The sequence below is a fragment of the Pan troglodytes genome, chromosome 20 (genome assembly GCF_028858775.2).
Source record: "Pan troglodytes isolate AG18354 chromosome 20, NHGRI_mPanTro3-v2.0_pri, whole genome shotgun sequence".
NCBI lineage: Eukaryota > Metazoa > Chordata > Mammalia > Primates > Hominidae > Pan > Pan troglodytes.
Window position 1 is genome coordinate 58,424,553 of NC_072418.2, and position 22,628 is coordinate 58,447,180.

At 54.1% G+C, this 22,628-nt stretch overlaps 2 protein-coding genes across 4 annotated transcripts; one reads left to right on the forward strand and one right to left on the reverse strand.

The window, feature by feature from the left end:
• The first annotated feature begins 5,192 nt into the window (after positions 1-5,192).
• ZNF865 (zinc finger protein 865) lies at positions 5,193-8,841 on the forward strand. Its single transcript, XM_016936896.4, has one exon. The coding sequence runs from the start codon at positions 5,193-5,195 to the stop codon at positions 8,367-8,369; it is 3,177 nt and encodes a 1,058-aa protein (XP_016792385.1). The 3' UTR covers positions 8,370-8,841.
• Positions 8,842-8,899: 58 nt separating this feature from the next.
• ZNF784 (zinc finger protein 784) lies at positions 8,900-16,159 on the reverse strand. Of its 3 annotated transcripts, XR_001711932.4 has the most exons (3): positions 16,044-16,159; positions 12,697-14,202; positions 8,900-9,014 (listed from the first exon to the last, which is right to left on the reverse strand). XR_001711932.4 is itself a non-coding variant. In XM_009436459.4 (2 exons), the coding sequence occupies exons 1-2, from the start codon at positions 16,119-16,121 to the stop codon at positions 13,309-13,311; spliced, it is 972 nt and encodes a 323-aa protein (XP_009434734.1). In that variant the 5' UTR covers positions 16,122-16,159; the 3' UTR covers positions 12,276-13,308. The 3 variants fall into 3 exon arrangements, 2 of the variants coding, with proteins under 2 accessions (XP_009434734.1, XP_054529811.1); XM_009436459.4 differs by lacking the exon at positions 8,900-9,014 and having other exon boundaries at positions 12,276-14,202; XM_054673836.1 differs by lacking the exons at positions 8,900-9,014; positions 16,044-16,159 and adding an exon at positions 14,314-15,770 and having other exon boundaries at positions 12,276-14,202.
• Between the last annotated feature and the right edge of the window lie 6,469 nt (positions 16,160-22,628).

Here is a 22,628-nt window from a genome sequence, read left to right on the forward strand (position 1 = left end):
GAGTAGCTGGGATTACAGGCATGTGCCACCACACCCAGCTAATTTTGTATTTTTAGTAGAGATGGGGTTTCTCCATGTTGGTCAGGCTGGTCTCAAACTCCCGACCTCAGGTGATCCGCCTGCCTTGGCCTCCAAAAATGCTGGGATTACAGGCGTGAGCCACTGTGCCCAGTCAGGACTGTGGCTTTTGAATGAGATGGGGTTACTGTTTGGTTTGGGACCGAGGATAGACATGCTTTGGTTATAGTCCTCCTGTCAGTAAAATGGGAATAATAATAACACATTTGTTGTGAAGTTTGAATGAAACAAGCCACATAAGGCACCTAAGTACAATGCTTGTTAGAGGTCAACAAATGTTGGTGACTTGTTCTGGTCTTGGGTCAAGCCAAGAGACTTGGGATTTGTTGGCAGGGAGATGGGTGGAGCAATGCATGTTTTCAGTATGAAGTGGGATGGGGGGGGTCCTCCTTCATTTTGGAGGGAGAAATACTGAAAGACAGCATGTGATGGGACTCTGGAGCCTTGCTGCCTTTCTTCAACCACTGGCCCTGCCACTAGTTAACAATGTGACTTTGGAAGTTTGTTTGTTTGTTTTTGAGAAACAGAGTCTCACTCTGTCACCCAGGCTGGAGTGCAGTGGCGTGAGCTCACTGCAACCTCTGTGTCCTGGGCTCAAGCAATTATCCTGCCTCAGCTTCCCCACTAGCTGGAACTACAGGTGTGCACCACCACACTCGGCTAATTTTTTTATTTTTAGTAGAGACGGGGTTTCACTATATATTGGCCAGGCTAGTCTCGAACTCCTGACTATAGTTGATCCACCCACCTTGGCCTCCCAAAGTGCTGGCATTACAGGCATGAGCCACCATGCCTGGCCTGACTTTGGAAGTTTAATTTACCTCTCTGGCCCTCAGTCTCTTCCTTTGTATTTCAGAGTCAATGCTTGTAACCATCTTCTAGGGTTACTGGGAGGATTCGTTGAGCTCACACACATCAGAGTTACAAGAGTGCTGGGCTGGTAGAAAGCACACATCCAGTGTTATATGCGCACGTTACTCTTTATTAACAAACCAGAATTTCATCACAAGGCAGCGTTGTTGCAGCAGAACGGCCCACAGTCTGGCATCAGAAAGACCTGGAATCAGTTACCTGCTTTCCTCTTTATTGGCCACATGACCTTGGAGGAATGCCTTCCCCATGCTGCTCCTCAGTTTCCCCACTTATAAGATGGGCCCAGTCATGGTACAGGACTGTGCTGCCTCCAGGCAATAACAAATATCAAACTGGTCAAACAATAAATGTGAACCGTTAATACACTTGCTGTGGGACTCCTGTCCCTTGGTGGTGGTGGTGGAGGGGTGGGTCCCTCCCCATCATGCTTCTCTCCGCATAAAACCCTCCTATGACATCCCCTCTTAAAAAGATACCAGTTTAGGCTTGAGTTGTATGAAAGAGGGAATGTTTCTGGTTTCCTAGTGGAGATTATCATGAGCCTGATCAATTCTGTCCACCACTGATGTATCCCCTTCAGCATCTCCACACCCTGCCCTCAGTGCCCTCCTCATAACATCACTGTCCCCAGAATTGCTTCTCCCAGGAATTCCTGGGATCATTTAGCTCCATTTCTGCTACATGTCCCCCTCCGTTCCTCTGGGAGTTTGATCAGCTTAGTCTCATCACTTTGTTCATTCCACAAATATCAAGATAGACATTCACAGCTGTGCATTTCCCTCTGAGCATTGCTTTGGCTGCACCTCCTCAGCTTTGGTATGTTGTGTTTTCATTTTCATTAATTGCTAAGCAGTTTTTTTTGCTTTTTGTTTGTTTGTGTTTTTGAGATGGAGTTGCGCTCTTGTTGCCCAGGCTGGAGTGCAGTGGCACGATCTCGGCTCACTGCAACCTCCACCTCCCGAGTTCAAGTGATTCTCCTGCCTCAGCCTCCCAAGTAGCTGGGATTACAGGCGCCCACCACCAAGCCTGGCTAATTTTTGTATTTTTAGTAGAGATGGGGTTTCGCCATGTAGGCCAGACTGGTGTCGAACTCCTAACCTCAGGTGATCCTCCCGCCTTGGCCTCCCAAAGTGCCAGGATTACAGGTGTGGGCCACCGCACCTGGCCAGCATTTTCTAATGTATGATTTCTTTGTGGACCCATTGGTAATTTAGGAAGGTGGTGTTTCCTTTTCACATACCAGCAGATATTTGTCAAGCACCCACACTGGGCCAGGTGCTACGCTAAGTGCTGGGGTCACAGGGGCGAGCAAGACAGGCCAAGTCCTTGCTTTCCTAGAGAGGGGCCAAACAGTAAACACACAGAAAAGGAATGACATGAGTTGGTGGCAATAACTATAATGAAACACCTGCGGCTGGATGAGGGACTGGAGAGTGATGGGGTGGGGAGTGCTGAGTAGAGACCCAAGGAGGCTCCAGAGGGAGTCTTGTTGAAATCTGGCGAAGAACACTGTAGGCAGAAGAGAAAGTAACCACCACCCTCTCCCACCAGGCCCCTTGTATAGACACCCCTCATAACCCAGAAGACATCCCTAAATAAAGCTCTTATCCTGATAGTTCTCCCCTCACCTTTGTTCACTCAGGGAACAGCCCAGTGAAACACTGCTGTGGGGGCAAGGGTGGGAATGGGGTTCAAGCCCATTGATCCAGACTCTTACTCCGTGACCATGGCAACTCACTTTGCCTCTCCATGCCTTAGTGCCTTAGTTTTCTAATTTACCCAACGGCGGGAACAGCTGCCCCTATTTAGAGTTGTGGGGAGTCAGTGAATTAATATGTGTAACGTGCTTAGAACCGTGGCGGGCCTCTAGGAGATGTCCAATCAGTGACAGCTATGATTAACCTGTGCTCTAGTGGAGACAAGCTAGTCAGGGGCTTCTTTCCCCAAACACTCTTGCCCTCCCTCCCCATAGTGCCCTAAATCACCCCCTATTCCCTGCATCCTTATGGCCTGTGTTTGCCTCCCTGGCCAGTCAGCCCCCTCCAGAGCTGTCTCCCCAACTTAGGTTCCACCTACAGCCTTCCAATTACCACCCCAGCCACGCCTGTCCTCTTTCCGGAGATCAGATTAAACGGAGGGGGTGTGAAGGGCATGGGATGTTGAGTCTTGTCCAAGGACAAGGACACCCGGAGCTGGAGACTAAAAATATCTCACTCCAGGATGGCGTTTGGGGTGGGGGTGGAAGAGACACTCACCCCTCACCTGTGGGAGGAGAGAGCAGCCCGATGGATAGAGGATAAAGGGTCCAGGCCTTGGTAGGAACCCCCTTGACCCCCATAGTGGGCTGGGCTTAGAGCCTGGCCCCCATCGGGTAGGGATGATGGACAGGAAGCGGGTCAGACCTCATGGGCCCTTCACCCACTCACCCTCCGCCCACTTGGTGGAGGTGCTTCCCCAGGCCAGCAAGTAGACCAAGAACTCGGAGATCAGTTACGGGTGCTGAGGGTCTGGTGTGGTGTGGGGTACACACACGGATACCTGCCATCTGGAATGAAAAGTCGTGTAAAGGAGGTGCCAGAGAATGATGCCGGGGGTGGAGGGTCAGGAGAAGCCCCACTAAGGGCAAGGACATGGGGGGGGTCAGGAGAAGCCCCACTAAGGGCAAGGATGGAACTCAAGCTCCCTGCTTCTGTTGCTAGGCTTAGCCCAGGTGTGTGATGTCATGGATGGTACAAATAGCTCAGGGGGTTGAGTGCGTTCTGCTGATGCATGTGTTTCATTACGTTCTGTTCCAACCCTGTTGAATCTCCCTGCGGTATAGGGGTCCCCCCATTTTAAACATGGAGAAAGTGTGGATCCCAGTGGAGATGGGATTTGAACCCAGGTCTGTCCAAGCCCAGGGTCTGTGTTTTGATTGTATCAGACCACCTTCTGACTATATGCCAGCCCCCTTGCTGGAATTTGTTTCTCCCAGGCAAGCAAATTCTCCTTTCTACCGTCTATTAATATTAAAAGAGTGCACTCCCCATACTGACTTTTTTCAGTTCTCTAGGCTTGTCCTGACTTCCCCATTTCTACTACTAGTAGTAACAGTGATAACAGTATCATATCTTCAATTTTTTAATTTTAGTTTTTAGAGCCAAGGTCTTGCTCTGTCACCCAGGCTGGAGTACAGTGATGTGATCACAGCTCATTGTAGCCTTCACCTCCCGGGCTCAAGCAGCTCTCCTGCCTCAGCCTCCCAAAGTGCTGGGATGACAGCTGTCAGCCACTGTGCCCAGTCCATACCTTCTATGTACTGAGTGCTTACAGAGTGCCAGGAACCGCCCCCTAAGAGCCTTGCACATATGTGTGTGTTGAATCCTCACAGTCCTGTGAGGTAGGCATGTGCTTTGTGGTCCCCAGGTGTAGATGAGGAAATGGAGGCACAGAGAGGTTCAGTCACTTGCCCGTGGCCACACAGCTAGAAAGTGGCAGGGCTTACATTTGATTCTGGCCCCAGAGTCCTCCCTCCTAATTACGCTGATAGAAACTGTGATTCCCCTTATCATTATGCTCATTTTAGGATAAAACCTGAAGGGATGAGGACGGAGGGCTGTGGGTGGGGTAGGGTGCAGGAGTATGGAGAGACAGCAGAGAGTCTGAGAGGGTTTGGAAAGAAAACTGAGTCCAGAGGCCCCCAGGATGCTTGGACAATTGGAGTCTGAAAAGGAGAGAAAGTAGAGACGGCCCAGGCCAGCGCGCTGCCTCACATCTGTAATCACCCAGCACTTTGGGAGGTGGAGGCTGGAGGATGGCGTGAGTCCAGGAGTTTCAGACCAGCCTGGGCAACAAAGCAAAACCCCGTTTCTACAAATAATAAAGTAGAGGGCCTGCAGGTGGTGTGGAGGAGAGGGTCCCCTCTACAAAGCTGTGTCAGGACCCCAGAAAAGATGGGGAGAGATGGAAGGAATTAGAGAAGGAAAAGAGGTGGGGAGTGGGTGGGAGTTGAGAACACAGAGAGGGAAGGTGAAGGTGAGTAGGAGAGTCCTGGGGCCAGGGAGCCAAGAGGAAGGGCCGCCCTTTGGGGTGGACAGGCAGAGGCACTGGAAGCCTAAACCTGGAAGGCGAGGGGGTGATCCGCACAAGGATGGATGAGTGGGCGCACAGCTCCCTTCACCTGCGGGGAGACCCAGCGCCGCGGCCGTGTCCTCAGCCCCGTCCTCCTCTTCACAGGGTCTCCCGTCTCCCACCCGCCGGAGATGGAGGCGAACCCAGCGGGCAGCGGCGCCGGGGGTGGCGGGAGCAGCGGCATCGGGGGCGAGGACGGGGTGCACTTCCAGAGCTACCCCTTCGACTTCCTGGAATTCCTCAACCACCAGCGCTTCGAGCCCATGGAACTGTATGGGGAACACGCCAAGGCGGTGGCGGCCCTGCCCTGCGCCCCCGGCCCCCCGCCGCAGCCCCCGCCGCAGCCCCCTCCCCCGCAGTATGACTACCCGCCCCAGTCCACCTTCAAGCCCAAGGCAGAGGTGCCCTCCTCGTCCTCGTCCTCGTCCTCCTCCTCCTCCTCTTCGTCCTCCTCGTCATCTTCGTCCTCTTCCTCTTCCCAAGCCAAGAAGCCCGATCCGCCCCTGCCGCCCGCCTTCGGGGCGCCCCCTCCTCCCCTCTTTGACGCTGCTTTCCCCACTCCGCAGTGGGGCATCGTGGACCTCTCGGGACACCAGCACTTGTTTGGGAACCTGAAGCGAGGAGGGCCCGCGTCCGGGCCGGGGGTGACGCCTGGGCTGGGCGCTCCCGCGGGGGCCCCAGGGCCGCTTCCTGCCCCCTCGCAGACCCCGCCAGGACCCCCCGCGGCGGCGGCCTGCGACCCCACCAAGGACGACAAGGGCTACTTCCGGAGACTGAAGTACCTGATGGAGCGGCGCTTCCCCTGCGGCGTGTGCCAGAAGTCCTTCAAGCAGTCCTCGCATCTGGTCCAGCACATGCTGGTGCACTCGGGGGAGAGGCCCTACGAATGCGGCGTCTGCGGCCGCACCTACAACCACGTGTCCAGCCTCATCCGCCACCGCCGCTGCCACAAGGACGTGCCACCGGCCGCGGGGGGCCCGCCCCAGCCCGGCCCCCAGCTCCCGCCGCTGGGCCTCCCAGCACCCGCTGCCAGCGCTGCCACCGCCGCCGCCCCCTCCACGGTGTCCTCGGGCCCTCCAGCCACGCCCGTGGCGCCTGCCCCCTCCGCAGACGGGAGCGCCGCCCCTGCTGGTGTTGGGGTGCCCCCTCCTGCCACCGGGGGTGGCGATGGCCCGTTCGCCTGCCCACTCTGCTGGAAGGTTTTCAAGAAGCCCAGTCACCTCCACCAGCACCAGATCATCCACACGGGCGAGAAGCCCTTCTCCTGCTCCGTGTGCAGCAAAAGCTTCAACCGCAGGGAGAGTCTGAAGCGCCACGTGAAGACGCACTCGGCCGACCTCCTGCGCCTGCCCTGCGGCATCTGCGGGAAAGCCTTCCGCGATGCCTCCTACCTCCTCAAGCACCAGGCGGCCCACGCGGGGGCGGGCGCCGGGGGGCCTCGGCCCGTGTACCCCTGCGACCTGTGCGGCAAGTCCTACTCGGCGCCGCAGAGCCTGCTCCGCCACAAGGCCGCCCACGCCCCGCCCGCTGCCGCTGCGGAGGCGCCCAAGGACGGGGCGTCCTCGGCCCCGCAGCCCCCGCCCACCTTCCCCCCAGGCCCGTACCTCCTGCCCCCCGACCCTCCCACCACAGACAGCGAGAAGGCGGCGGCGGCCGCGGCGGCGGTGGTGTACGGCGCTGTGCCCGTCCCGCTCCTGGGCGCTCACCCGCTGCTGCTCGGCGGCGCGGGGACCAGCGGGGCGGGAGGCTCGGGCGCCAGCGTCCCGGGAAAGACGTTCTGCTGCGGCATCTGCGGGCGCGGCTTCGGGCGCCGCGAGACCCTGAAGCGCCATGAGCGCATCCACACGGGCGAGAAGCCGCACCAGTGCCCCGTGTGTGGGAAGCGCTTCCGCGAATCCTTCCACTTGAGCAAGCATCACGTGGTGCACACGCGCGAGCGGCCCTACAAGTGCGAGCTCTGCGGCAAGGTCTTCGGCTACCCGCAGAGCCTCACCCGCCACCGCCAGGTGCACCGGCTCCAGCTGCCCTGCGCCCTGGCCGGGGCAGCCGGCCTCCCCTCCACCCAAGGCACACCGGGGGCCTGTGGGCCCGGGGCCTCGGGCACGTCTGCAGGGCCCACCGATGGGCTGAGCTACGCCTGCTCGGACTGCGGCGAGCACTTCCCGGATCTCTTTCACGTCATGAGTCACAAGGAGGTCCACATGGCAGAGAAGCCATACGGCTGCGACGCCTGCGGCAAGACCTTCGGCTTCATCGAGAACCTCATGTGGCACAAGCTGGTCCACCAGGCCGCCCCCGAGCGCCTGCTCCCGCCCGCACCCGGCGGCCTGCAGCCCCCGGACGGCTCCAGCGGCACGGATGCGGCCAGCGTGCTGGACAACGGGCTGGCGGGGGAGGTGGGGGCGGCCGTGGCGGCACTGGCAGGGGTGTCTGGGGGTGAGGACGCAGGCGGGGCGGCGGTGGCAGGTGCTGGCGGGGGTGCCAGTTCCGGCCCCGAGCGCTTCAGCTGTGCCACGTGCGGCCAGAGTTTCAAGCACTTCCTGGGCCTCGTGACTCACAAGTACGTGCACCTGGTGCGACGGACCCTGGGCTGCGGCCTCTGCGGCCAGAGCTTCGCGGGCGCCTACGACTTGCTCCTACACCGCCGCAGCCATCGGCAGAAGCGGGGTTTCCGCTGCCCGGTGTGCGGGAAGCGCTTCTGGGAGGCAGCCCTGCTGATGCGCCACCAGCGCTGCCACACGGAACAGCGGCCGTACCGATGTGGCGTGTGCGGCCGAGGCTTCCTGCGCTCCTGGTACCTGCGGCAGCACCGCGTGGTGCACACTGGCGAGCGGGCCTTCAAGTGCGGCGTGTGCGCCAAGCGCTTCGCGCAGTCGTCCAGCCTGGCAGAGCACCGGCGGCTGCACGCTGTGGCCCGGCCCCAGCGCTGCAGCGCCTGTGGCAAGACCTTCCGCTACCGCTCCAACCTGCTGGAGCACCAGCGGCTGCACCTGGGCGAGCGCGCCTACCGCTGTGAGCACTGCGGCAAGGGCTTCTTCTACCTGAGCTCCGTGCTGCGCCACCAGCGCGCCCATGAGCCGCCGCGGCCCGAGCTCCGCTGCCCCGCCTGCCTCAAGGCCTTCAAGGATCCCGGCTACTTCCGTAAGCACCTGGCTGCCCACCAGGGCGGCCGGCCCTTCCGCTGCTCCTCCTGCGGCGAGGGCTTCGCCAACACCTACGGCCTCAAGAAACACCGCCTGGCGCACAAGGCCGAGAACCTCGGGGGGCCTGGAGCAGGGGCGGGCACCTTGGCCGGGAAGGATGCCTGACCGAGGGGTTCCCATCCCACTCCCATCAAAAGCCCCCTTCTGGACTCCCACCTCCCAGGACTGATCAGACTCTTCCCCCCTCCTCGCTGTTGCCCCATCCTTCAGAACTTCAGACGGACTGGCGACCTTCAGGGCGCACGCCCGACAGGCTCAAGACTGAATCACTCCCATCCTCGATCTCTCTGCCCTCCCCTCATCCCATCAGACACTGAACCCTATCCTCCGTCCAACCCTCGTTTGTGACCCGCATCAGCCCCCGCCCCAGCAGCACTCTGCCCCCAGTAAGTTTTGGCGGAGATGGGTCTGAATCGCCCCTCCCCCTCCTTAGGAATCTGGCTGGACAGTGGAGTATGAGCAGAGTTGGGAGGGCACAAGGGAGTGCTGGGTGCTTTTTGGGGTGGGGGGGTGGGGGGCGGGGTGGCAGACGCGGCTTGTACAGAGCGGAGAATAATAAATCTTACCATGAGGGCCGCTGGAGTCCATCCTTGCATCCCACCCAGGGAGAGTGGGGATCACATGGTGGCAAAGCACAAAGTTAAAACTTGTTTCCTCTGCAGTTTTGATGCCGGGCGCCTCTGTCTCTCACTCACTCTCATTCAACAGGGACTTACTGAGGATTTGCTGTATTCCCAGCGTTAGTCTGAGCTGGGCAAATGGAGATGGACAAGACAGGTAAGTGTCTGCTCTCAGGAACTGACTTAACATGCCCCGACTCTTCCCCTTCCTGATGCTTTCAGCCTTTGTTCACTCCACCACCACTTCCAGAGGCCTCCTGCCTGCCAGGCCCTGAGCTGGGCACTGGGGAAACAGATGAATTGGACGTGCCCCTTGGCCTCAAGTAACACGAAAGAGAACTCCCATCTGGCTGCCGTGGCTGCCTCACAACCATGTGCAGACTGATGGTCATGATACAGCTCCCTCTTAGCACTTGTCCTCCAGGATAATGATTGGGAGATTCAAAAGCCCGTTCACAGCTCATGTTGGCTCTGGGAACAGCGAGATGTATGCCTGGCAATGTGTGTTTAGTTATCTCATTTGTTAGAAGAAGGGCCTGGGGTCCTGAAGAACAAAGGTGCTCCAGGGACATCTCAAAAATCCACAGAATTTGGACTCCAGGCCAGGCCTGGTGGTTCACGCCTATAATCCCAGCACTTTGGGAGGCCGAGGCGGACAGATCACTTGAGGTCAGGCGTTTGAGACCAGCCTGGCCAAAGTGGTGAAACCCCATCTCTACTAAGAATACAAAACTTATCTGGACATGGTGGTGGGCGCCTGTAATCCCAGCTACTCAGGAGGCTGAGGCAGGAGAATCACTTGAACTCAGGAGGCAGAGATTGCAGTGAGCTGAGATCGCACCACTGCATCCAGCCTGGGCAACAGAGTGAGACTGCATCTCAACAAATAAATAATTTGGACTTCAGTCCCAGAGTACTTCAGTACAGAAACTTGAAGATGAGGCCAGGTGCAGTGACTCATACCTGTAATCCCAGTACTTTGGGAGCCCAAGGCGAGCAGATCACCTGAGGTCAGGAGTTCGAGACCAGTCTGGCCAACATGGTGAACCATCCTTTCTACTAAAAGTACAAAAATTAGCTGGGCGTGGTGGCATGCGCCTGTAATCCCAGCTACGCGGGAGGCTGAGGCAGGAGAATCACTTGAACCCAGGAGGTGGAGGTTGCAGTAAGCTGAGATTGCGCCACTGCACTCCAGCCTAGGCGACAAGAGCGAGATTCCATCTCAAAAAAAAAAAAAAAAAAGGAAAAAAAGAAACTTGAAGATGAAACTAGGTAAGAGCGCTGCTTGGGTGAGTCCTGTGTGACCCATGGGAGAGCAGCTACCCTGTGTGGCTCCATGTTTTAATGCTGAAGACCCAGCATGAGACAGACGTTGTGCCAGTGCCTCCAGGGTTCAGGGTTCAGCAGTAACATGGAAATGGAGCCTCACAGTGTAAGGGACTTGGAAGTATCACTAAGGCTTGAGGGAGCACAGAGGAGTCACCTGTCAGAGTGGAAGGGGGGCTAGAAAAGCTTCTTGGGGAGAAGGTGATCCCTGAACGATGACATAAACCAACTGGAGTTTTCCAGGTAAAGAAGTGGCAAAGAGGCCGGGCACGGTGGCTCATGCCTGTAATCCCAGCACTTTGGGAGGCCGAGGCAGGTGGATCACGAGGTCAGGAGCTCCAGACCATCCTGGCTAACACGGTGAAACCCTGTCTCTACTAAAAATACAAAAAATTAGCCAGGTGTGGTGGTGGGAGCAGGTGGCGGGCGCCTGTAGTCCCAGCTACACGGGAGGCTGAGGCAGGAGAATGGCATGAACCCAGAAGGCGGAGCTTGCAGTGAGCCGAGATCATGCCACTGCACTCCATCCTGGGCGACAGAGCAAGGCTCCATCTCAAAAAAATAAATATGAAAAAAAAAAAAAAGAAGTGGCAAAGATTTCCAGGCGGAGAGTTTAGTGTGTTGAACTAAACCCTGCTATTCTGGAGCATTTAAGACAAATTACTATGGCTGGAGGTTGGGTTCTTGGGGGCTAAACCCTGAAGGGTCTTGAATTCCAAACTGTGGGGCTTGGGTGATTTTATAGGCTAGAGGCTGGAAACTGGCAGCTGCAGGGCCGAATATGACCACCAACACATTTTTGTTTAGTCTGTGCATTTTTTAAAAAGTTTGACTTGACTGCCAACATTGGGAAATCAAAAGATTTTACATAATGTGAACTAATGGAACTTCTGAAAGAAACTGGAAGATGTGGCAACCCAACCTGTGTTCTGGAGCTGAGCAGCCGTTACCCTCTTCTGAAGAGGCACTCTCCAATTTGTTGAATACCAATTCTGAGACCTGGTGGCAATCGCCATTATTTCATGTTGCTGATATTTTCCCCTTGAACCTGGCCGTCTTGCTCGTGTATTTACATTTTCACCCAGCTCCTGTAGGCATTCACATTTCCAAATCGTCTCAAAGCCACAAGGAGCTGTGGCTTGGTGACAAGGATCTGCGTTGATGCCATATGGAGAATGAAGAGGGCAGGTGGCCGGGCGCAGTGGCTCACGCCTGTAATCCCAACACTTTGGGAGGCCGAGGCGAGTAGATCACCTGAGGTAAGGAATTTGAGACCAGCCTGGCCAACATGATGAAACCCCATCTCTACTAAAAATACAAAAATGAACTGAGCGTGATGGCGCCCACCTGTAATCCCAGCTACTCAGGAGGCTGAGGCAGAATTGCTTGAATCCAGGAGGCAGAGGTTGCAGTGAGCAGAGATTGTGCCACTGGACTCCAGCCTGGGCAACAAGAGCAAAACTCCATCTCAAAAAAAAAAAAAAAAAAAAAAATGCAGGCACTGGACTGCTGTGAGTTGGCTGTGTGCGAGACCACTGCTGGTCTACAAGTGTAGTGATGCCGAAAACACGTTCCAGTTCCAAAGATATTAACTGGCTCAACTGAGGGAAACTGATAAGGGATTGGACATAAGAATGAGGATGAAGAAGGTTTAAACCTGCCCAGGTATCCAGCTTGGGTGGTGGTGCCAATGACATCAGAAGCATGGAGGTATCTTTGAGGAAAATGGAATGCGTTCTGTTCACATTGTGAGTTGCCTGTGAGTTATCTCATGGGGCCCACTGGGTGAACAGAAAGGTGTGCAAATCAGAGGCTCTCACTCAACAAGCATGCAAAGCACATTGAGTGTGCTTTTGCCAAACTTCCCTGACCCCCCCTCTCCTACAGCTGAACCACATAACACGTAACCACAGTGGGGCCTATTCACCCCCCATTCTGAGGATGGGGAAACAGAAGCTTGGAGGAAGATATGATGCAACTCACTGCTGGTGGCAAAACCATGGTGTGGCCCCCTCCTCCCCCAACTCCCCAAAGCGGACAATCCGAATACAAGAGCGACAGAGAAGCCCTTCAGAAGGTCCTTTAATAGGAACAGAACTGAAGGTGTCACACCTCCAGCTCCCAAGTCCTCCTCTCGCCCCCACCACAGTGACTCTTTCACTCCACACCCAGGCCAGCCCACCATGCTGCCATCAGCCAGCCCGCCCGCCCTTGGGATTGGCGGGGACTAGGCAGTAAGCTGTTTGCTTCGAACTGGGAGTGGAGGAAATTAGAGAAACCTTAGGCTACCTTGAGGCTTGTGGGGGACCCTGGGCTCTGAGTCTAAAGCTTTAGGAGGGGGATGCTAGGTAGCTGCTTGCTTTATGTGTTCTCAGTTGCCTCCGAAGAAGAGTGGATGGGTTAAGGACGGACCACAATGGGGGTTGGGGTGGGGGTGGGGGTGGGGGTTGCCGCTGTTGGAGTCAAGATCCTATGGTCAGGCTTACATCCTTGAGGCTCAGGTGCTCTCAGCGGTGACTTGGGGACCCTCTGGCTTTGAGGTGATGGGATCCCAGAGTCTCTTCACAGATAACCTGGTAAGTGTCTTCTGCCTGAGGGTGGATAGGCATCCCAGGTCCAGTGCAATGCAGTGAGGTAGGCAAGAGACTCCATCCTGGTCCACCCATGGAGGACCAGAGCAGAACACTATGGTGGACCCCAATTCCCCCCCTCCATTCGATCCTGGCTCCTCCTCTGAAGTGCCCAGGTTCTGTCGTGACAGGCTGGGTCTTGCACAAGGACAAGCCAACCAAGAGGCAGTCGGGGAAGTGACATCCAGCCCGTGGGCCTTGCCTTTGGCCGCGCACCCGCAGAGCTGCAAGAGCTGCACCTGTCCTCTCCTAGGCCTGGCAGAGGTGCTGTGTGGGCGTGTGGGAGTCTGGAGCCTGGCCCTCTCCCTCTGCTCTCCATCACTAGTGGCTCACAACCATCCCTGCAGCTGTCATCTCTCCCCCAATCTCCCCTCTTCTGTCCCCTGCCTCCGTTTCCCCACCCCCGTCCCCCTCCCCGGGTCGGCCTCCTACCTCCGCCTTAACTAACCCATGTCCCTGGTCTGCAGCCTACTGGTCGGCCTCCACCTTCACCTTCGCGGTCTCCCCCCGCCCCTCCTCCGCAGGGTCCCCTACCCCACACCCGCTCCCCGACCCCTCAGCCGCCGACGAGCCCAGCTGGCCTCCAGAGTCTCCCAGCCCCGGCCCCGGCCCGTGGAAGTGGGTGCGCTGGTGCTTGCGGAAGTTGGAGGAGTTGTTGAAGGTGCGGTCGCAGAGCGTGCAGCGGAACGGGCGCTCGCCAGTGTGGATGCGGGCGTGGCCGCTAAGCACCGAGGACTGGGTGAAGCCCTTGCCGCAGATGCCGCAATGGTATGGCCGCTCGCCAGTGTGCACGCGCTCGTGGTCTCGCATGTCTGAGGAGCGGCGGAAGGGCTTGGCGCAGAACCTGCAGGCAAAAGGCTTCCCCACCGCTGCGCCCGCCGCCGCCGCCGCCATCACCACCTCCGCCCTCTCCGGGGCCACCCCGGGCCTCTGTTCTGCAACGGCCGCTGCGTCCGGAGGCCTCCGAGAGGTGCCCGGCTCCACCCCGTGCCGGTGCTGGTGCCGGAGCAGGGGCGCCAAGGCCTTGAAGGCGCGGGGGCAGAGCGCGCAGCGGTAGGGCCGCTCCCCCGTGTGCAAGCTGTAGTGCGCGCGCAGGCTGGCGGGGCCCGGGCAGCTGTGGCCGCACACGTGGCACCGGCTCGGGTCCCCACCCTGCCCGCCTCCCTCGGCCCCAGCCAAGTGGCCATGTTCGTGGAACAGCAGCTCGGAAACCAGCCGGAAGGCAGCAGGGCACAAGGCACAGTGGAAAGAACCTGGCTCCGGGGGCTCAGGGACCAGCGTGGTGTCCGTCACCTTCACCACCTGGATCTCGATGAGGTCACTCGGGGGTGTGCCAGGCCGGCAGTCATCAGGCACCAGGACCTGGGCAAGAGGAGAAGAAAGAGGAGCCTGTGGAATCTGCCTCAGGACCGCCCCAGCACGCCCCAATTATTAAAGCTTGGGCTCCTCGGTTATTTTCAGACAGGGCCTCACTCTGTTGCCCTGGCGCGATCGTGGCTCATTGCAATCTTGACCTCCTGGGCTCAAGCGATCTTCCCACTTCATCTCCCTGAGTAGCTGGGATTACAGGCATGCACCACCACATCCAGCTAGTTAAAAAAAAAAAATTATTTCTGGCTGGGCACGGTGGCTTAGGCCTGTAATACCAGCACATTGGGAGGCTGAGGTAGGCAGATCACCTGAGGTCAGGAGTTCGAAACCAGCCTGGCCAACACGGCAAATACCGTTTCTACTAAAAATGCAAAAATTAGCCAGGTGTTGTGGCTGCTGCCTGTAATCCCAGCTACTCGGGAGACTAAGACACGAGAATCGCTTGAACCCAGGAGGTGGAGGTTGCAGTGAGATGTGATCATGCCACTGCCCTCCAGCTCAGGCGACAGAACAAGACTCCATCTTAGACAGCAAAACAAACAAAAATTATTATTATTATTTTTAATGTAGAGGGAGTCCCACTATGTTGCCCAGGCTGGTCTCCAACTACTGGGCTCAAGAGATCCTTCTGGCTCTGCCTCCTAAAGTGCTGGGATTGCAGGCGTGAGCCGCCGCGCCCGGCCCATCCTCCAGGATTCTGTTGTATCCTCATCAACGTTTCCTCTCCTGTCCAAAATATATCATGGATCCCACCTTTTCTCCTCCACCCTAGTTAAAGCCCCATCACTTGGCGCCTCCAAAATTGAAAAACCCAAGGGCATCTCTGTTCCTACTTCTGCTGGCTTGTAACCCACCTCCCAGGAATAGCCTGAAGGTCTTTTGAAAATGTAAATCAGATCAAGTCATTTTTCGCACTCAAAACCCTCCAATGGCTCCAAATGACTTATCCCAAATCGTCACTATAATATCTGTGGCGATGTAGCTCCACTTATCTCTCTGACCCCAGCTTAAACATAAGCCGGCACCCAGCTGACTTCTCTCGTCTAAATTTAGCTGCCCCACCCCCACTCTTGGCTCAATTTATAGAAATTGGCTGAATTTTTATTTCCTTTATAGAACAGATCACAGTAACTCTCCTTTATTGTCTCTCTGCTGTCAAGAGACTGCAGGCTCCAAAAGAACACAGCCCTTGTCTGTCTTGGTCACTTCTCTATTTACAGAGCCGAAGTAGGAGCTCAGTAAATGTTTGTTGAATGAATGAATGTCCTCAATTAGTCTAATTCTGAGTGGGGGAACGTGGAGGAAGTTCCAAAGTCACCTAGACCACCCACTTCTACCCCCAAATTCTCCCTTGGGCATTCGAGAAGCATCACTAAGACCCTTGAAGAATTATCCCCTACCCCAACATAGGTGCTCCAATCATAATCCCCCACGTTTTTCAGGGTCACCTTCCCAACCTTCCACCCTAGAATTAGCCCTAGAATTTATGAGGCCCCGCCCCTTACAAGGCTCCACCCAAATTATGCAAATTATCCCTGGTAAGCCCCCTTCCCTGGACCCAAACCCGCCCCACAAGACAACACCGTCCTCAGACTCCGCCCCCATCCAGGCACCGCCCACCACCCATAGGTCCCTCCCCACCCCGCCCACCATGGCATAGTCTCCTCTCCTGCCCCGCCCCTCGCGAAACCCCAAGAAGCCCCACCCCCAGGGCCATAGCACTAAATACCTCCCCCGCCCACCCCCTCATAGGCCACGCCCCGGACCCGCCCCCTACACTACGACCTCCTCCCACCTCGAGCCCCACGCCCAGGCCCCTTCCTTGCCCGCACCAGGTCCAGTGGCTCCTGGGATCGCGACTCCGGGGTCGGTGAGCTCGGACTCTGGGCCTCTGGGCGCGCAGCGGCCATCTTGTGCCCAAGCCCCGCCCCCAAGGCCAATGTTCGCTCTGAAAGGGGGTGGGGCTCGAACTGGCGTAAGAGCTACTGCGCAGGCGCAGTGCGGGGCTGCGAGGGGGCGTGGTGCAGCAGGGGGCGTGGCGTGGCGGGGCGTGGCGGCTGAGCCCGGGAGAATGTGAGTTATTCCCTCTCTAATTACCTGTCGGTCCCTCCGAGGGTACGCTCTGTTGGATGCCTGTAACACCCTGGGAACAAATCCGAACGTTCCTTCTAAACCAACGCAGGCCGACTCGAGGCTCTGGCTGTCAGGGGAACCTCAGCAGATCTGAAGAAGCTTTGCTTTGTTTCCACGGTAAACGTTTTTGTGATTACCTCTGCACTGCTCATGACAACGTAATGACGCCAAGTTTATAAACGTCGGTGTAGGCCGGGTGCGGTAGCTCATGCCTGTATTCTCAGCTACTCGGGAGGCTGAGGTGGGAGGATCGCTTGAGGCCGGGAGGTCGAGGAGGCTGCAGTGAGCCATGATCTCGCCACTGCATCCAGCCTGAGTGACAGAGAGACTCTGTCAAAAAAAAAAAAAAAAAAAAAGGCAGTGTAGAGAAAAATATTCAGTAAACAGCAACACAGGTGGTCCTGGGAGGACGCAAAAACCCGCAAGCTGATGTTATGTTTGGGAGGAAAGAGCTCAAAAACGCGGGGTTTTCGGCAGCATCAAGGACGGGGCTCTTCTTAGCTGCCCCGTTTAGTCATTCTGGTGGTGTCACCTTGGATAAGTCACTACACTTCTCTGGACCATTTCTCTTTCTTTTGTATAGCACTGTAGAAGCATTGTGACAAACCACTGAGAAGAGATATGGAAGAGTTTGGAAACATCTTTAAATAGTTTTCTTGAAAGGGCAGGACAGGAGATACTTAAACATGATCCTAATCATGATCATTTCATTCATAAATATATATGAAATTATATTTTGTGATATATTGGTATAAAATAAAGATAAACACCACTTAGGCTGAATTATCTCCTCCTCCTCCTTTCTTCTTCTTTTATAGAGATGGGGATCTTGCTGTCTTGCCTTGCCCAGGCTGGTCTTGAACTCCTAGCCTTAAGTGATCCTTCTGCCTTGGTCTTCCAAAGCTATATTTCCCCTCTTTTCTTTTGATTTTAAAATAATTTTTTTTTTTTTGAGATGGAGTCTCACTCTGTCGCCCAGGCTGGAGTGCAGTGGCATGATCATGGCTCACTGCAACCTCTGCCTCCCGGGCTCAAGCGATTATCCTGCCTCAGCCTCTTGAGTAGCTGGGATTACAGGTGCCCGCCACCATGCCTGGCTAATTTTTGTATTTTTAGTATATACAGGGTCTCACCATGTTGGCCAGGCTGGTCTCGAACTCCTGACCTCAGGTGATCCGCCCACCTCGGCCTCCCAAAGTGCTGGGATTACAGGTGTGAGCCACTGCGCCCAGCCTAAAATAAATTTTTAAATGTTGTGGGTCCCTAAGAGTATCATGGGCCCTAGGCACTGTATCTACTACTGTATCTAATGCTTAAGTCAGCTCTTTCTGTCCAGGTTTCCTAATTTGCAAAATGAGGGTGATAATAAAACCTACTTCACACAGTTGCTATGATGATTAAAGAAGTCATTATATATAAAGTATTTTGGACAATATATGGCACACAGCAGGTGCTATGAGTTAGCTATAATAATTACTACCATTTGGCACTCCCACTAGCAATAAATAGGGACCTTTGTTGCTTAACATTCCTATCAATATCTGATACTCAAACTTTAAAATGTTTGCTAATCTCTTGGGTGTGAAATAATTTCATTTCTTTTCTTTTTTTTGAGAAACAGCCCAGGCTGGAGTGCAGTGGCGTGATCTCAGCTCACTGCAACCTCCACCTCCTTGATTCAAACAAATTTCCTGCCTCAGCTTCCCAAGTAGCTGGGACTACAGGTGTGACACGTCATTACGTTATCGCAAGTGGTGCAGAGGTAACCACAAAAACCTTTACTGTGGAAACAAAGCAAAGCCTCTTCAGTTCCGCTGAGGTTCCACTGACTGCTAGAGCCTCGAGTCGGCCTGCGTTGGTTTAGAAGGAACGTTCGGATTTGTTCCCAGGGTGTTACAGCCCAGCTAATTTTTGTATTTTTGTTTTGTTTTGTTTTTTGTTTTTAGTAGAGACAGGGTTTCACTATATGTTGGCCAGGCAGGTCTCAAACTCCTGACCTCAGCTGATCGGCCCGCCTCGGCCTCCCAAAGTGCTGGGATTACAGGCATGAGCCACTGCGCCTGGTCTATTTCTTATTGAGAAGCTCTTTATGAAAAGAGATCATTCATAGCACCCAGAACTCATCCTCCGGTTTCCCTTTTTTGAGAGCTGGAAGTATGTCATCTCTGTATCCCCTCTGTACATCCCTATAGAGAAGGCATGTATATGGCTCAGTGAGTGTTTGGTGAATGAATGAGTGAGAAATTGAATTCATGCAGATAGAAGAACTTTGTACCAGAGCTTAAGGCTATTGAGTATTTTTTTGCCTTTTTTTTCCTCCCCACCCCCACTAAAGCTATTAAATATTTTCAGAGGAGAGCACTGTTTAGTGGAATTACCATAAGCTTTCAAATCAGGCAAACCTGGGTCCAGATCCGTTTATCCGCTTGCTGTGCAACTCTGGGCAAGCAATGTCCCCTCTAAGTGTCTAGCTGACATCTACAAAGTGGGCACCATAATGTCATTTGGCAGGGTTGTAGTTAGAATGCCACTGATTGAGAATGCCGAAGGTCTGTGTGATGCCTGGAACCAACTGGTGCTCAATAAATGTGGGTTCTGGCTGGGCTTGGTATTCTCTACTAAGAATACAAAAATTAACATGCACAGTGGAGCACGCCTGTAGTCCCAGGAACTTGGGGAGCTGAGGCAGGAGGATTGCTTGAGCTTGGGAAGTTGAGGCTGCAGTGAGCCAAGATCACACCACTGCACTCTGGCCTGGGTGATAAAGTGAGACCCTGTCTCAACAAATAAATAAACATAAAATAAAATAAATGTAAAATTTTAAAATTTAAAAATGAATCTGGGTTCCTTGCCTTTTCACCTGTTGTCTGGCTTCTGAGTCCCTCGGTACCTGGCATAACACTAACAGGCTATTGCGTGACTTGAGGCTAGAAGCCCTGCTACACGGAGCCATTAGACAATTGCAAGAAGATTTTAGCCGGGCGTGGTGGTGGGCGCCTGTAATCCCAGCTACTCGGGAGGCTGAGGCAGGAGAATTGCTTGAACTGGGGAGGCAGAGGTTGCGGTGAGCCAAGATTGCACCACTGCACTCCAGCCTGGGAGACAGAGCAAGACTCCATCTTAAAAGAAAAAAATAAAAAAAGAAAAGAAAATGCCAGGAAGAGTCTTGGACTTGGAATCAGATTTGCCTCGCTTCTCTCCATCTCTATCTTCCTGTAAAACCTGAGCACTTCACTTCTCCTCACGGAGCCTAGATTTCCTGCCTTTTAAAAGAAATTGGCTGATAGAATTAGCTAGATGGCTCTGCAGTTCCTCTCCCTTTCATTTTTCTATGTGCCCAAGAAAACTGAAAATATACATTCACACAAAAACTTGTAAACAAATGCTAGTCCTAACAGCCAAAAAGCAGAAACAGCCCAGATGTCCATAAACATAAACAACATGTGGTATATCCATAGAGTGGAATATTATTTGGCCATAAATGAATAAAATACTGATCCACATGACAACATGGATGAACCTTTAAAACATTATGCTAACTTAGAGGCTGGGAAGGGTGTGTGGTGGAAGGGGGGAATGAATGCAGGTTGGTTAATGGGTACCAACATAGTTACATAGAAGACATACTTTTTTTTTTTTTTTTTTTTTTTTTGAGATGGAGTTTCGCTCTTGTTGCCCAGGCCGGAGTGCAGTGGCTCGATCTCGGTTCACTGCAACCTCTGCCTCCCGGGTTCGAGCGATTCTCCTGCCTCAGCCTCCTGAGTAGCTGGGATTATAGGTGCCCACCACGCCCAGCTAATTTTTGTGTTTTTAGTAGAGACGGGGTTTCACCATGTTGGCCAGGCTGGTCTAGAACTCCTGACCTAGTGATCTACCTGCCTTGGCCTCCCAAAGTCCTGGGATTACAGGTGTGAGCCACCACGCCCAGTCCGTGTATTTCAAAGTAGCTAGGAGAGAGCACTTGCAATGTTCCCAGCACATAGAAATGATAAACACTCAAGATGGTGGTTACCCCAAATGCCCCGATTTGATTTGATCATTACACATTCTATGCGTGTAACAAATACATGTACCCCAAACTCCGTAAAATATTATGTCAATAAAATAAAATTTAAAAATATATTAAGTGAAAGAAGCCAGGCACAAAGGACCACATATTATTAAGATTCTATTAATACCAGAATAGGGAAATCTATAGAGGCAGAGTGTAGCTTTGTGGTTCCTTAGGTTGGGTGGGGATAGAGAGTTGGGGGGAAGGAAGAATAGAGGAGTGATACCTAAAGGGCATGGGATCTCTTTTTGAGGTGATGAAAGTGTTCTAACGTTGACTATCATGATATGTGCACACAACTATGAATATACTGACTATTGAATTATACACTTTAAATGGGTGAATTGGGTGGGGTTCACTGGCTTCCGCCTCTAATTCTAGCACTTTAGGAGGCAGAGGTAGGAGGATCCCTTGAGCCCAGCAGTTCCAGACCAGCCTGGGTAACACATCATGACAGCCATCTCTACCAAAAACCAAACAAACAAACAAAAACAAAAAACAAAAACAAAAAAAGCCCGGTGTAGTGGTGCATGCCTGTAGTCCCAGCTACTTAGCAGGCTGAGGTGGGAGGATTACCTGAGCCCAGGCGGTTGAGGCTGCAGTGAGCCATGACCGTGCCATTGCAATCCAGCCTGGGCAACAGAGTGAGACTCCGTCTCAAAAAAACTACAAAGAGGCCAGGCGTGGTGGTTCACACCTGTAATCCCAGCAGTTTGGGAGGCCAAGGCAGGAGGATCACCTGCAGTCAGGAGTTGGAGACCAGCCTGGCCAACATGGTGAAACCCCGTCTCCACTACAAATACAAAAATTAGCTGGGCCTGTAATCCCAGCTACTCCGGAGGCTGAGGCAGGAGAATCGCTTGAACCCAAGAGACAGAGGTTGCAGTGAGCCGAGATCGTGCCAGTGCATTCCAGCCTGGGCACAGAGCAAGAATATGTCTCAAAAACAAACACACATACACACACACACCTCTAAATAAATGGGCGAATTATATATGTAGTGATATGTGAATTACACCTCAATAAAGCAGTTTAAAAAAATAATCGGCTGAACATGATGACCTTTCAGGATCAAACTGCAGATGATATTTAAAAAGTATAAACCTGGTATGGTAGGTATATGGATGTTTACTATGCAATTTTTTATTTATTTATTTATTTTTAGGCAGAGTCTTGCTCTGTCTCCCAGGCTGGAGTGCAATGGCGCAATCTCGGCTCACTGCAAGCTCTGCCCCCGGGGTTCACACCATTCCCCTGTCTCAGCCACCCGAGTAGCTGGGACTACAGGCACCCGCCACCACGCCCGGCTGATTTTTTGTATTTTTAGTAAAGACGGGGTTTCACTGTGTTAGCCAGAATGGTCTCGATCTCCTGACCTCGTGATCTGCCCGCCTCGGCATCCCAAAGTGCTGGGATTACAGGCGTGAGCCACCGCGCCGGGCCAGTTTGTTTGTTTTTTGACAGAGAGTCTCACTCTGTCGCCCAGGCTGGAGTGCAGTGGCACGATCTTGGCTCACTGCAGCCTCTACCTCTTGGGCTCAAGCGAGTTTCCTGCCTCAGCCTCCCAAGTAGCTGGGAATACAGGCGCCTGCCACCACGCCCGGCTAATTTTTGTATTTGTAGTAGAGACAGGGTTTCACCGTGTTGGCCAGGATGGTCTCGAATTCCTGACCTCAAGTGATCCGCCTGCCTCGGCCTCCCAAAGTGCTGGGATTACAGGCATGAGCCGCTGTGCCCGGCCCCTTTTTCTTTTTCCTTCTTTCTTTCTTTCTTTCTTTTTTTTTTTCTGAGACAGAATCTTGCTCTGTCGCCCAGGCTGGAGTGCAGTGGCGCAATCTCGGCTCACTGCAAGCTCTGTCTCCCGGGTTCACGCCATTCTCCTGCCTGAGCCTCCTGAGTTGCTGGAACTACAGGCACCCGCCACCTCGCCTGGCTATTTTTTTTTTTTTTTTTTTTTTTGTATTTTTAGTAGAGACAGGGTTTCACCGTGTTAGCCAGGATGGCCTCGATTTCCTGACGTCGTGATCCGCCCGCCTCGGCCTCCCAAAGTTCTGGGATTACAGGCGTGAGCCACCACGCCCGGTCTCTTTTTCTTTCTTTGTTTCTTTTTTTTTTTTTTTTTTGAGATGGGGTCTTGCTTTGTCATCCAGGCTGGAGTGCAGTGGCACAATCATAGCTCACTGCAGCCTCGACCTCCTGGGCTCAAGTGATCCTCCCACCTCAGCCTCCTGAG

Coding starts and splice junctions, on each gene's coding strand:
- ZNF865 (XM_016936896.4), top strand. CDS start 5,193: ATGGAGGCGAACCCAGCGGGCAGCGGCGCCGGGGGTGGCGGGAGCAGC.
- ZNF784 (XM_009436459.4), bottom strand. CDS start 16,121: ATGGCCGCTGCGCGCCCAGAGGCCCAGAGTCCGAGCTCACCGACCCCG. Junction 14,203..16,043: donor CCCAGGAGCCACTGGACCTG/GTGCGGGCAAGG, acceptor CCTCTTGCCCAG/GTCCTGGTGCCTGATGACTG.